At 38.5% G+C, this 15,542-nt stretch overlaps 1 protein-coding gene across 3 annotated transcripts in view; it reads left to right on the top strand.

Moving 5' to 3' along the window:
* LOC138152451 (probable E3 ubiquitin-protein ligase MARCHF10) overlaps positions 1 to 14,609 on the top strand; it is a 96,776-nt gene extending 82,167 nt beyond the window's left edge. For 2 of the 3 annotated variants that reach the window (XM_069076237.1, XM_069076234.1), the window contains one exon: positions 12,741 to 14,609. In XM_069076237.1, the coding sequence (XP_068932338.1) occupies positions 12,741 to 12,833 (93 nt within the window). In that variant the 3' untranslated portion in view covers positions 12,834 to 14,609. The remainder of the gene's footprint in view (positions 1 to 12,740) is intronic. The other variant, XR_011166107.1, reaches the window with a different exon arrangement.
* The last annotated feature ends 933 nt before the right edge of the window (positions 14,610 to 15,542 follow it).

Here is a 15,542-nt window from a genome sequence, read left to right as displayed (position 1 = left end):
TCAAATGTTGACCATATCTGAAAATATATACCATCTTCCACACTGCTAGTCTATTGCTTCTTTGCTGAAAGATAAGAGATGCTTCACAGTCATTTGACAGTAGATCACACAAAGATCAAAGTTTTGAGTCTTTCAGTGTTTATATTATATGTGATTATTGATATTATAGTGTTCTTCATGCAAATTGTTCACTTGGTTCTTTTGGTTCTTCACCCTCAAAGTCATACCAACTTTTCCAAGTTTCTCTGAATTCTTCATATTTGCCATTTCTTAAAGTATAGTAATATTCCATTATATTCATATTTTTGAATTCATTCAGTGTTAAACTCATTCACTAATTTTTGTTCAATGGTGTGTGTGGTGAGTATTTCAAAATGCCACTTTGCCACTTATATCTTTGGTGATCCGAGTGTACCCCACTTTCAGGCAATGCTTCAACCATCTCCTCTTCCTATGTTTTTTGTGTGGTGCAGCAGAGGGTCCTTAGCAAGGCATAAAATCCTTATCATAGACTTATCTTTATATTCAATGAGTATTACTCAAATCCATAATCCTTAGTGATGGCCTAGTCTTACCAATAAGCATAATTTCTTTAATACCTAACTAACCATGGTGCTTCTTCTTCCTATCACACAAATATATATATATTGTGCAATGATGATTCAACAATGTTACTCAATGACATTTTCACAAAGTATGTAATAACACTTTAGTATACAGTGGTAACAATTGTTACTTGAATCAGCTTGCCTGGCATTGGAGCTTGTACTGTAAAAATCTCTCAAATTGCAGCCTGGAGACTAAGAAAAAAAATAATCCCACTGCTACTAGCACAAACGACTTAACAAACATAAATTACTGCTACTGGTGTAATTATTATGCATCTTAACATATCACTGTGGTCAACAAAGGCTGATGTTATAGTGTGAATAATTAAACAGATAGTTTGTTAAAGTATAGTTTGATAACAGATAGTTAACTAAAACATGGTTAGCTAGGTACTGCAAATACTTTAAGCTATAATAATAAAGGATTTCTTCATTAAAACAAACTAAGCACCCCGCAGAATTATTCTCGGTGCTCCATAGCCATACAGAAAAATGCCTCTAGCCTTCAATAGGAAATTGCCTACTCCCAAGGAAACTGACGTGGTAAATCTTAAATTTCACTGCTGCCATTAAGTTTTCCTATAGCCTCTTGGTTTCCGGGATTGACTTTGGCTCCAGCACTAATCTACTAGATCCCTCTACATGGAGTTGGTCTCTTGGGCTATCTTTCTGCACAGTCTATGAGGACCAAATTCATGCTTTAACACTAGCATTTCTACAGTATAAGGCTGCTTCATCAGTAGGTTCTTTTTGACCAGCAAGAGGCTAAACTATTTGAAATAACATTGTGTCTCTTTCCTGCAGCTACCATCTTTAGCCTGTTCTTCCTGATACAGTCTTACACCCAACCCAAAGTCTCATAGGATTCTGATCTTCTTGGGGTTCCTCATAACATTGCCATTTAGGGTTTGCAAACTGCTTTTCACATTTCTCCAAACCTCACAAAAAAAATGTGATATAGGTTCTATATATGTGATATAAAATCACCATTTTACAGATGGGGAAACTGAGGGTAAGAAAGGTTAAGTGATTTACCCAGTATAACAGCCAGGAAATGACTGAGGCAGTATTTGAATCCATGCCTTCCTGAATCCAGGTCCATTATTTCATCCACTGTGCCGTGCCAGCTAGTTGTCTTAATAAATAAAAAGAGCTAAGATTTATGTAGCTCTTTGGTTTTACAAGGCACTTTATATATGTTATCTCCTATGATTCTAACAAAAACTCTGGTAAATGCTATTATTATCCCCATTTTACAGATAAAGAAAATAAGTTTGAGAGAAGTAAAATGGCTTGCCCTGGGGTCACACAGTTGTGTATCAGAGGTAGAATATAAACCTCATGCATGCTTGATTTGGCAATTATGAGTAGTGAGGCTGAATAAGATGTGGTCTGATTTACCTCTGTTACAGGTTTTTGATTTTAAAAAAGGATAAAGGAAGGAAAGAAAACTGGATTAGAGGTAGTGAAACTTCAGCCAGATCACAAAGGGAATACAGAACAAAAGGATTTCTTTCCATTTATTAATTCATATGACTTCCTTTTTAAAGGATAAGATTTTGGGAAAAACTCTTTTGTCCCTTGTTTTATACATTCATTTGATTTTTTAAGGTTAAAAGGTCATAATTTTTTAAAAAAAATTTAAATGCGTAATGGTATAAAATATAATAATAGAGTATGCATATATACCAACTCTTGCCTTTTTGTTTTTGGAGGGGGAAAGGTAGGGCAATTGGGGTTAAGTGACTTGCCCAAGGTCACATGGCTAGTAAATGTTAAGTGTGTGAGGGTGGATTTGAACTCAGGTCTTGACTGACTCTAGGGCTGGTGCTCTATTTACTGCACCACCAAAATATTGTCTTTTCCAAAAATTATTCTTTCCTCTCCATGTGGCCTCAGACATTTCTAGCTATGCCCCACCTTCCATTAAACTTCTTTTGGTAACTAAAAAAATTTAAGTCCAACCAAATGACAAGATGGCTTTCTGCCACCATATAAAACTTTTACCAACATAGTCTTCTTTCTACTAAGAGAAAGCATATTTTATTAGTTTGGAGGACCAAGATAGGACATTCCATAGTTTATCTTCTTATCATTGTGAATGAATACTTTTCTTCTGGTTCTGTTTGGGTCACTCTATATCATTTCATAGAAAACTTCACTTTTCCCTGAATTATTAATTGTTATTTAATTATTAACATCATTTGTTAGTGCTTTATTACATTTATCAATAAATTAGTCAATAAGCAAATGCCTATAACAAGGAAATGAAACACCCATCACATGCCAGGCACTTGGCAGAATTCAGATGCATAAATGATATATTCCCTACACTCTAGGAGCTTGTGTTGGAGAAGCAATATGTATGTGTATTAAGTGTATATAAATTCTATGCAAAATAAATTCAAGGCAATTAGAGCAAAGCACTAGAAATTCAAGGGATCAGGAGGGGCTTCATGTAGGAGTTAGTGCTTGAGTAGAGCTTTGAAGGAAAGTGGAGTTTCTAAGAGTTGGAAGTGGTGGGGGGAACAGTTGCAATGAGGAGGAAAAACTGGATTTGTCCGAAGAGACTTGTGAATATGCAAAGGAACTCATCCACTAAGATTTGAAAAAGATAAGTCTATAAAAAGGAAGCAAAGCCAGGTAACAGATGATGATAGAAGAGTTAACATATATAAAGGGCCTTGTAAATTATAAAGTTCTCTAATAGTGCCAGCTGTCATTATTAACGTGGTCTTACCAAAAGAATGTCCAAGTACTAAATTCAGAATGAAGTGATGCTATTGGAGACACTAAAGAGAATAATTTTTCTGTAACTATATTGAGAGAACAAGGATCAAATAAAGGTTAGGACTTTTGCTGGGGGTCAAGGGATCTTCAAGCAGGAAGGATAAATAACAATCTTGGGTATTGAAAGAGCTGGCAGGTGGGGCTGCTGAGCCACTTCAAAGATATTTGAAAGATCATGGAAAACAAAAGAGGTATATCACAAGAATGAAGAAGGGCAAATCTTGTGATTTTCATCAAATGGGAAGACTAATTTCCCTTTTATGGCAGGATTATTAGACTAGTAGACAACAAAAAGCCTATGAATATTGTTTACCTAGATTTTAGCAGAACTTTTCATAAAAAATCTTCTACTAATTTTAAATAAAAGATATAGAGATTACAGAATAGATAATAATACAGTTAGATGGATTCAGACCTGGTTGGATGGCCAGATTTGAGAGTAGTTGCTAGTACCATGTCACTGTGGCAGGAGATTTCCAGTGGAGTACTCCAGGGATCTGTGTTATTTAACACTTTTATGAGTGAGTTGGATAAAGGAATAGATGGTGTGTTCCTCAGATTTGTAGATGACACAAAGTTGGAAGAGACAGCTAACTAGATGACAAGGATTCAAAAAGTTTTCACTAGTGATCTCAAGGATTCCTGTAGTATGGAGCCTTGAGATAAGTGGTGAAAATTTTAAAAGGGGAACAGTGATTTTAAAGAATCAGAATGACTTCTTCAAGGATAGGCTGTGACAGACTAATTCCCTTTTTATGACAGGATTACTAGATTAGTAGACAACAAGAAGCCTAAAATCTTATACTTAGGTATAAAAAAAGACCAACAGTTACAACTGTCTCATGGTCAGGGGCTGCCGGGCCTTACCCTCTCTGGTACTTCCGCTGAGCAATCGGGTCGCAGACCAGCCGTGTTCTCCAAGAATGGAGTCACGAGCCAGGAGAGTCAAAGAGTAGCAAGACTTTATTAGGCAGCTTCTTTTAGCAATCACATACTAACTCCTAACTCCTCTTTGAACTTCCCCACTTTTATCCCCCTTCTGCCCCCCCCTTTCTCTTGAGGCAGAAGTTCCCATGGTGTCAAGTCTGAACTAAACTCAAGGACACAAGTCGGGAAATAATGGAGCTCTCGTCCAGGTACAGAGCGCTTCCCACAGAATATCTGAGTTTCCTACACAGTGTTTATTCACCAAGGTCAGCATGCCCTTATCACTGTAAAGTCATCATATTCTGGGTCTCATGCCTCCAGGGGAACTGCACATACACCCCCTAACAACCAACTTCACAGGTACAAGATAAGGAAGGCATGTTTAGCAGTTTGTTTGGGGGGGAAAAAGATCTTTGGGGTTTAGTGAACTACAAGTTCAATATGAGTCATTGTGTAATATGGCAGCCAAAAAAAGCTGATGCCATCTTGGACTGTAATAAGAGAGGTACCGTGTTTCCCCGATAATAAGACACTGTCTTATTAATTTTTTTGGAAAGAAAAACACCAGAGGGCTTATTTTCAGGGGAGGGCTTATGTTGTCCTGCCTCAGCTCTCCTCCACGGCACTGCTCTCAATGGCGCCAGCGAGCAAATCACTGGGGAAGAACAGGATGACGCACTCACTGCTGCAGCTCTGATTGGATGCAGCTCGGAGCGCGGCGTGCGTTTCACCCGGGGGGGGGGGGACGGTGCATACAGAGGGTACCGTAATGTAGCGTGTAGCGCAGGGGATCACATTCACTACAGTAGCAATATCAATAGGGCTTATTTTCGGGGGAGGGCTTTTTTTAGAGGAATCTTACACAGTAAGGGGAGGGCTTATTTTCGGGATAGGTCTTATTATCGGGGAAACACGGTATAGCTTTCAGGAATTAGGAGGTGATAATTCTTCTGTACTCTTCATTCATCAGACCTTATCTGGAGTGTTGTTCTCAGTTCTGGGCACCATGATTTGCAAAAAAAAACATTGATTAGCTGCTAAGGTTCCAAGAAGAGGGCAAACAGAATGATGAGGGCTATGCCATGTGATAATCAGTTGAAGGAGTCGATAAGGTGTAGCGGCAAGCACCCCAAGCGTCCTCAGGGTTTGCTGCCAATACAGGTTCTTGGATCTGCTTTGATAAAGGAAAGCAACTCAATATGAGTTAACAAGCTTACTTTAATCAGTCAAACACGTATCGTTTACCTAGTTCAGGGGAAAAAAGGTCAGCACCCCGAACTTCAGAATACACAGACAGAATTATCAAGTCAGAGAAACAGATCAAGTAGACAGATTTCCAAACTGTCCAACCATTACATCCATACCAAATCAACATCTGGATTTCAACATCTGGGTTTTTCAAAGCTGGGGGGCTCTGGACAATGGCTTCCCAGAATCCACATCAAATCACAGAACACTTCTCAAAGTGAGCCCCAAAACAAAGCTACACATCAGGGTTTATATAACCTTCCCCTGTCTCAGAGAATGTAACAACCTTCTGGACCCACTGGCCAATCAAGAAGTATCTACTGAAAAACAAGCCTCCCACCCCAGGCTCCAGGTGCACTTTAGCCTAGGGGCAGGGAAGATCTTACAAATTTACATTCCCATTGCATAAGGTTAAGCCTGAAGAAGAGAAGCTCAGAGAGTATGGTAGTTTTCAAATATTTAAAAGTATCTTGTAGTGGAGGGATCAGAGCTGTCCTCATTTTTTTAACCCCAGAGGACAGAACTAGGAGCAACAGGTAAAAGTTGCAAAGAGGAAAATTTTGGCTTGATGTCAGGACAACTTTGCTAATGATTAGAGTTGTCCAAAGTGGAATGGGCTGCCTTGAGAGGTAGTAGGTTTTGTCTTCTTGGAAGCCTTTAAGCAGTTTGCCCATGTGTCAGGTACATTATTGAGGGGATTTCTTCCAAATATAGTTTGGATTACATCCAGTTCTCAAATCTTATGATTCTGAGATGATCTTCTAGGGATGGGAAGCAACTTTTGCAGAGGCACAAAGATTGGAGGTGAACTATATGTGCAAAGAACAGTAAGAAGACTAATTTGACTGGACTGAAGAGTTCATAGAAGAAAGTAATAGGGAATAATTTTAGAAAGGATAGGATCATTCCTTTAGAGCTGGAAGGAAACTTAAAGATAAAGTCAAGCCTCCTCACAATAAGGAAACAGAGGAACAGAGAGATTGAGAATTAGCCGGGCCACACAGCTAGTAAGTGTCTAAACCAGGATTTGAACTCATGATTCCCTGACTCCAGATCCTACAGCCTACTTACTCTTGCCACCTGGATGCAGATTGTGAAAGATTTTAAATGCCCAATGAAAGAATTTGTATTTAATTCTAGAGATAATGGTAAACCATTAACAGGATTGACATGGTCAGACCTGTGCTTTAGGAATATATTTTGGGTGACTGTGTATAGGGTGGATTGGAGAGGGGAAAGACATGAGGCAGGGAGTACAATTAGGAAACTGTTACAATAGATAGTCTACCTGAGAGGCAAGGGGAGGGCCTGAACTGAATGTTGTCTATATGATTGGAGACATCATAATGGATGTGAGAAATGCTGTGAAAATAGAATGTAAACATGCCATATGAAATTGATGAAAATTAAGAATTCAGAAAAACATGAGACTTTATGAATTGATAAAGAGTAAACACAGCAGAACCAAGAAAACAAAATATACAATAGCTACAGTATTGAAAATGAAAACAAATAGGTAGCTTAACAGGATTATTGATGTGGAATGTTGTATGTGGTGTTAGATAAGGTGTTTTATGGGTCAGTTTTGTTTAACTGCTGTTCTTTGTTAGTAATGAGGGAAGTATATCAACTTCCAGACAAACTGGCCTACTAGCTATTCCCAGTACCTGATATTCCATCTTCCACCTCTTTGCCTTTTGCATAAATGGTCCTTATTTTCTTGAATGTATTCCCTCATCCCCTGTGTCTGTTATAGTCTCTATATTCCTTTAAAGTATTGATCAAGTGCTACCTTTAGTATGAAGACTTTCCTGTTCCACACCTTACATCATCAGTTGTTAGTGTTTTCTCCATTTTGAAATTATGTTGTATATATGTTGTGCTTATTTATGTGTTGCTTTCCGCCTAGTAGAATGTAAGTTCCTTGTGGGCAGAGACTTAAAATTTTTTACTTTGTATCCCTAATGCCTAACATGGTTCTTTACACATAGTAGGTAGTTAATAGATGTTTAATTGAATATAATTGATATGGGAGATACAAAGATAACTAACAACTGATCCTTCTAAATTAGATAGAGGATACAAATGAGTGTAATAAAAAGAAGTATATGATGTATTTCATTGGTAAAGGTTTTCATAGGAGTTATAGATTACTGTTGGCTTAGAGTGGTCAAGAAAAGCTTCATTAAGAAGGTTAGAATTTTGATAGTATATATATGAAGGGGAGCATTCTAAGTAGAGGGAACAGTATGAGCAATAGTGCAGAAGCAGGAATTCCCAGGATTTACACAGGGAATGGCAAAGCTAGAAAGGTGGGTTAAAGCTGCATTGCAAAGTTTTGTTCATCAGATAGAATTTGAGTGTTATCTGGAAGGCAACAAAAGGCTTTTACAGAGTTTTGATCATAGAAGTGACATTGAGTTATTGGAGAGATTACACTCTCCATGGTGTGTAGGATGGATTGAAGGAGAGAAAAATTGGAGGCAGAGCAAACAGTTGCTCCAGGTGGGCAGTAATGAAGCCCTGAGCTGAGTTCATGGCAGTGGCAATGTAAGGTAGAGATGTGAGAAACATTGGGAAAGTAGGAATGATAGGACTTGACAACTGATTCACTATGTGGAGCTACATTAAAAAGTATAAGGAAAATAGCAAATTAGGAACTGTATGAAGACAAAGGTAACTCTGAGGAGGAAAAAACAGAGGGGGAACTGTTTAGGTCAGGAGAGTACAGTGGAAACCAAGAGAGTAGAGAATTTTAAAGTCTATGAAGACTCAGTCTAAGAGGTTGGGAAACAAGAAATTAGCTGGAGATTTGTGGTTTCTATTTGAGGTTCTCACTGAGGAAGCACTGTTTACCATTTCCATGATGGTTTTTAGAATCTCAGCTGACTTCCTGTGACTTTTTCTGTTCACAGAAGTTGTAGCCTATTGTCTCACAAGTGGATCTTGCCACCCCACCCATACTTTTTTTGATCTCTAGGCTAAATTTTAGCAACTTAAACTAAATGAGCTGTTTTCTAAGACTATCCACAAGCTATAGCTGGTACAGAACACTGGGGTTAGAGCACTGAATGTCAAAGAGGATTCTACATTTTTCAAGGGCTACCTGTTTTCTTCTGTTGTAGTATAAAGTGATAAGTGGTATTTAAAATTAAAAATTGTTTGATCCCTTTAGATACTGCCTTTCTTGCATGTCATGTCACAGTACTTGAGATTGGGTAGAACAATGTTTTTGACAGCTCCCTAACTTCCATTCACAAGGAACTGTAATACATTTTCCATGAATGGTCCTCATTTTTGGAGTTTCTTGCAATTCTAGTTTAGATTTAGAAGAACATCATTAAATGTGGTGTTGTTGGAAATGTTTCTATATTATATAAGAAATTCTCTTCACTGCCAGAAAAAATTTCTCATGTGTAGGTAACTCTGAGAATACAGGATATTTCCTTAATAGCCATCCCCTCAAGTAGATCTTTATCTCATCATTGTGAATGTTCCCTCTAAAAAGGCAGGTAAGGGGGATGGAGTCAAGATGGCAGAGTAGAAACAGGACTTCTGTGAGGCTCTGGCTCCCACCTCCTCCAATACATGGAAAAGGTGACTCTGAACAAACTTTGGAGCTACAGAACCCACAAAATGACACAGAGAGGCTAACCTCCCACTCAGGACAGCCCAGCAGGCTGGCAGGAAGTGACCAGCACAGTGCTCTGGGGGCCAACCCCAGCCCCACCTGGGCCAGAGATTTTAGCCTCAGGGTGGGCCTAACTAGCTGCCAGCTGGAGGGACTTCAGATCACCAGCAGCTGTGGTGGTTTCCAGAATTATCAACCCATAGATGCCAAGGACAAAGTGATAGGTCAGTGCAGTGTGGACTTTGGGATCCGTTAGTTTGGGAGTGCAGTCAGCCTTTATGCCCTGGAGGGAGAAGTGGCTGAGGTGCTGTGGCTGTGCAGCTGCCGCTATGTGGCAGCTTCAGCTCATAGCCTGCAGATTGTAGGGAGACCAAGCGACCCGTCTGAGGAGTAATCACTCTTGCTTTAACTTGCTTGAATCTGGATTGAGGCTTAGGGTGGAGGTCCTGGCATGTGCGACCAACTTGCCAGAGTGTGTGAAGGCTTCAGAGAGGTCACCCAACTAATACCTCTGGCAGCTGAGAAAACCCCAGCATTTGGGACGCACTCCCCTGTCTGGTGGCAGAGTCCTACTGTGGCAAAAAGCCCAAAAGTCAAGTAATTAAGTGGCAACATGAGCAGGCAAAGGAAGCAAATCAAGCAGAGCAACCCAACTTTACACTCTTATTTTGGGGACAAAAAGGATCAAATCATAGAACAGGAAGAAGACAATGAAGACAGATTTCCTGTACCAAATGCTTCCAAGAAAAATACGAGCTGGTTACAGGCCGTAGAGCACCTTAAAAAAGAATTTTGAAAATCAAATGAGAGAAGTGGAGGAAAAATTGGGAAGAGAAATGAGAATAATGCAAGAAAATTATGAAATGAGAGTCAACAACCTGACTGAAGAAAATAACACCTTAAAAAACAGACTAACTCAGATGGCAAAAGAAGCTCAAAAAGGCAATGAGGAGAAGAATGCCTTAAAAAGCCAAATTTGCCATATGGAAAAAGAAGCTCAAAAGCTCACTGAAGAGAATCATTCCTTTAGAATTAGATTGGAGTAAATGGAAGCTAGTGACTTTATGAGAAATCAAGATACTTTTAAACAGATCCAAAAAAAAGAAAAAATAGAAGGCAATGTGAAATATCTCATGGGAAAAACCACTGACCTGGAAAATAGATCCAGGAGAGATCATTTAAAAATTATTGGACTACCTGAAAGCCGTGATCAAAGAAAGAACCTAGAAATCATCCTTCAAGAAATTCTCAAGGAAAACTGCCCTGATGTTTTAGAACCAGAGGGCAAAATAGAGGTTGAAAGAATCCACCGATCACCTCCTGAAAAAGATTCCAAAAAGAAAACTCCTAGGAATATTATAGCCAGGTTCCAGAGTTCCCAGATCAAGGAGAAAATATTATAAGCAGCCATGAAGAAACAATTTGAATATTGTGGAAAAACGCAGGATCTGGCAGCTTCTACACTGAGGGATCGAAGGGCTTGGAATATGATATTCTGGAGGTGAAAGGAGCTGGGATTAAAACCAAGAATCACCTACCCAGCAAAACTGAGTATCATATTTCAGGGAAAATATGGTTATTCAATGCAATAGAGGACTTTCAAGAATTCTTTTTTTTTTTTTTTGCTTTTTGGAGGGCAATTGGGGTTAAGTAACTTGCCCGAGGTTACACGGCTAGTTTTTTTGTGTGGTGTTAAGTGTCTGAGGCCAGAACTGAACTTGGGTCCTCCTGACTCCAGGGCCAGCACTTTACTCACTGTGACACCTAGCCGCCCCTCTTTCAAGCATTCTTGATGAAAAAACCAGAGTGGAATAGAAATTTTGACATTCAGATATAAGAAGCAAGAGAAGCATGAGAAGGCAAACAGGGAAAAGAAATCATAAGGAACTTACCAAAGTTGAACTATTTACCGTCCTACATAGAAAAACGGTAATTGTAACTTATGAAACTTTTCTCAGTATGAGAATAGTTGAAAGGAATAGAATATATATATGTATATATACATACATATATGTCTATATAGGAGGGTATATGGGTGTATGAATACATATGTGAATGTTTGTATATATGTGTACAGGTATACATAGATAGAGGGCACAGGACCAATTTAATAGGAAGGGATGATACTTAAAAGGTGAAATTAAGAGGTGAGAGAGGAATATAATGTGAGGAGATGGGGAGAAACATAATGGGGTAAACTATCTCATACAGAAGAAGTAAGGGAAAATGGTTACAATGGAGGGGAAGAATAGGAAGGCAAAAGGGAATGGGTCAACCTTATTCTCATTGAATTTGGCTTAGGGAGGGAATGACATACACACTAAATATGGTATCTCACCCTCCAGGAGAGTAGGGGGGAAAGGGGATAAGAGGGGGGATGATGGAAGGGAAGGCAGGCGGGGGGGAGTGAAGTTGGAAGCACCCACTTTTGACAAGGGACGGAATCAAAGTAGAGAATAGAACAAGTGGGAGGTAGGATAGGATGGAAGAAAATATAGTCAGTCTTTTACAATATATCCACTATGGAAATGTTTTGCATAGCTACACATGTACAACCTACATTGAATTGCTTATCTTCCTAGTAAGGGTGGGTTACAAGGGAGGAAGGGAATGATTCTGGAATTTAAAGCTTTAAAATCAAATGTTTAAAATAAATAAACATATATGTACTATTATTAATATTATTTTACATGTAACTGGGAAATAAGATATACAGGCACTGGGGCATAGAGATCCGCCGTGCCCTACTGGAAAGTCAGAGGTGGTATGGGAGAAGATTTAGGAGAGAGCAAATTGGAGGAGGTGATATCCAGTGAGACTGCTATTTTGGGGTGGTGGGTAGGGGGAAAAACGGGGAGAAATTTGTAACTCAAAATCTTGCGGAAATGAATGATGTAAACTAGAATTTAATAAAGCATTGAATAAAAAATAAATAAAAAGACAGGTAACCAATTCCTGCCTTCTCATTCTGTGTGACTGTTGCCCATGTCTTCTTAAAACTTTGCCAAAGAAAGCATATCCAACATGCTTTGACCTTCATAATTTTCTTCTAACTTCCAGCAGACAACAGTGGAGCATCTAGGCTATCCAGCTATACCTCACTATTGCCACAATACCAGCACCACTTTTCCACCAGACTTTTCTATGATGGCATCCTTTACTTCATTCTTCTTTGTTGTTCCTTATTTATAATGTGTGGCAACCTGCTCATATCCACCATGTACTTCTGCACTGCCCTCTGAGTGTCAACCATTTTTAATTCTTTGGAGTTTATGAAGTCCCATGATTCATAGTCATATAACCATGCCAAAATAATTTTGATATTAAAAAGACGGCTTTGTTTCTGGGAGATTTGTATTTCCTGGAAGCAATCGTTTGCTCTTCCTTTTTTATTCTGTGTTTAACTTATTGTCCATTTGTGATATCTGTCTGAATTATATATACTGATTGATGAACCCTATAGGTTGTCCCTCTAACTACATGCCATAACCCAGGCAATGAGCATTCTTTGTCCACTTTTATTTTTTCATATGCAGATAGGCCAAACTCTTTTGAATGATTACGGATCTCATCCAATAGGCTCTGCAATGTTCCAGGGCTTGATGCAACCAGCACAATGTCATCTGTGAACCAGACCATCTGGAGGACCTCACCATCCACAGAGAATCCTTCTTCATCTTGGATACTATGGTGGATCTCCTTCATCACTATGGCAAATGCCTTTGGTGAGCATACATCTTCCTGTTTTTGTGCCTCTCCTGATACTTATGATCAGAAGGTCATCAGACAAGATTTTCTCTGTTCCATCTTTCAAGGAAACTTGAACAATTTGAATGGATGAATAGAAGATACTTTGGAGAAAAGTCTTCAAGGTGATGTTTTGATCTACTTATTCAAATCTTTTTTTGTAATCAACAAACAATAAACACTATTTGCTTCATCTTGTGTGAATTGCTTGATGGTAAAGATGTCATCTACTGTAGAATGCCATGTGCCAAAGCCTGAATTTTTTCTACTCAGAAATCTCATCAAGATTGCTGTTCATACATATGCAGATTATTCTCATGAAATTTTTATATAGATAGGAAAGTAGACATATGGAAAGAAACTATTCCTTCAGTTACCTTTTTTCCGGTATATTATGGTTCAAGATTTTTTCTATGCCACTGTTATCTTTTGCTTCTTAAGATACCTTGAATATTAACCCCTTGGTTCTTTTACAGTTGTATCTCTCTGGAAATTATTATCCTGGATATCTAACGTATCTGTTTTCCTCATCTATATTCTCTTTAATACTATTTCTACATCTGGGGGCTGTCATAGTTCCACTTTCCTTAATAGTTAAAAAAGGGTTATAATAATCTTTGCATATCATTTCCATTTCTTCTATGTAGTTTACAGGCCTTTGGTCTTTCATATTCCTTATTCCCGATTAGTATTTTCCAACAATTTTTATTGTCTTCACTTATTTCCCCTTTGCACTGAAGTCATTAAAAACCTCATTAAATATCAAGACATGTTGATTTAACTTAGAGAGTCTTATCCAATGCCTTGTAGAATGTTCCTCCTTCTTCATTCTCTGAAAATGATGTTGGTACCTAAGCTACAGTTATTTTCATGGTCTTTTTTTCTTCCTTTCAAATACATTAATCATGAACTTGGCAATACAATATGATCATGATATGCCATTTCTTGTTGCTTTGGGCCATACAATAAAGTTAATGATGCCAACTTGGGATCTTTCCTTCCATTTAGCTGAAATGTTCTTGTGTTTTTCTGGTTTCATTGCTAGTGAAAATGTCAAGATTGATACAATTCATTTTCTCTAGTATTATTTCTACCCACTGGTCACTGGGAAAGAGAAATGAATAACAACCACCACCACCACCTACTGAAAGGCCAAACCATCAGCTATGTTTTGAATTGGGGCAGGGAGAATGACACAATAAAGGTATGACAGACAGCCAGGGTAACATACAATGTGAACTTTAGTATCCTAAGACTGACAGGAACCCTTGAATACTGGCCAGTTGGGCTCTGACAAAACCACTGATTGGTACTCTTGCCAATAGGATGAAACTACTCCTATCAATCTAAAAAATAGTGCAGCATATGATTGCAGTCTGGCTCTATTCCAAACTGTTGTGGTGATCAGCCTGACCTAGAGGACAGTGGAGCAAATGATGTCCCCTCATGTTCTGATACTACCAAAAAGCAAGATACCTTGGGACAAATTTAAAAAAACCAACATGCCGCCTGCTAGAGATACTTGAATACAGATAGCACTGACTACTAAAGCAAGAAGACTATGAGAGTGAATGAAATGGATTGAAGAATGCATACTTTCATCATATGCCAATATTATATTATAACCAAACTGGAAGCTGATCTTACCACTTATAGGCAAGGGCTTCAGGCTGCTTTTTGTCAATGCTGTCCTCAGATCCAAGTCATGGAACAGTTACAGAACTCTTAATACTCAAATGGTTCTGTAATCACATTGGTTCAAGAGATTCAGATTGCAAACCCATCTGTACCTGGCCATTCTCTGAGACTCTTGTCTATATTCTTCTATAAGCTTGTCATAGGAAGTCTGCCCAGTGCGCTACAAGATTTCCTCATTTTCTTTTGAGATTTGGAAGGTACCAGTGGAGAATTCTGACTGTCCCTTTTTCTTTATACATAGCCCGTATTCTTTTTCTATCATATAATTCCTTATTAATTTATTTTGCTCCTGTTCTTTAAAGTTCATTATTGGCTGTATTGGTGCTCACACCACCAATGACTTCATTGCTTTCTGTGTGTGACTCATTTTTAATTCGTCAGAGGCAGTTATATTCCATGTTTCACTGCCATATAGCAACACTAGTAAAACATTAATTTCAAAAAATGGTCCTTTACTTTCATGGAAAACTTGGGGTCAATAAAGGAGCTTGAAAATGTTTTGAAAGCAGTCCAATGTTTTCTCTGTATCCTATTCCATTCTGGGAACAATTCATCATCCAGTTGTACTATGTGCATTTTGAAATATGGTCAGTTGACATTCTTCATCCACTTGGTCTTTCACAGGCCAAACTCCTTTGAATTATTACAGATCCCTTCCATCAGGCTCTGCAGTTTTCTGCAACCTGATGCAATCAACACAATGTAGAATGTCTAGAAGATCTCACCATCCACGGAGAATTCCTCCTCAACCTGAATTCTGTGCTGAATCTCTTCCATCATAGGGGAGAATACCTTTGGCAAGTATATATCTCTCTGTTTTATGATTCATCTGATGTTTATTACCAAAGGTTGTTAAATAGACTTATTTCTCTTTTTATATCTTCCAGGGCATA

The sequence above is a fragment of the Petaurus breviceps genome, unplaced genomic scaffold, assembly GCF_028583685.1.
Source record: "Petaurus breviceps papuanus isolate PSGF00001 unplaced genomic scaffold, PetGlider_PUasm1.0 90925, whole genome shotgun sequence".
NCBI classification, from domain to species: Eukaryota; Metazoa; Chordata; class Mammalia; order Diprotodontia; family Petauridae; genus Petaurus; species Petaurus breviceps.
This window is presented reverse-complemented; position numbering and strand designations above follow the sequence as displayed.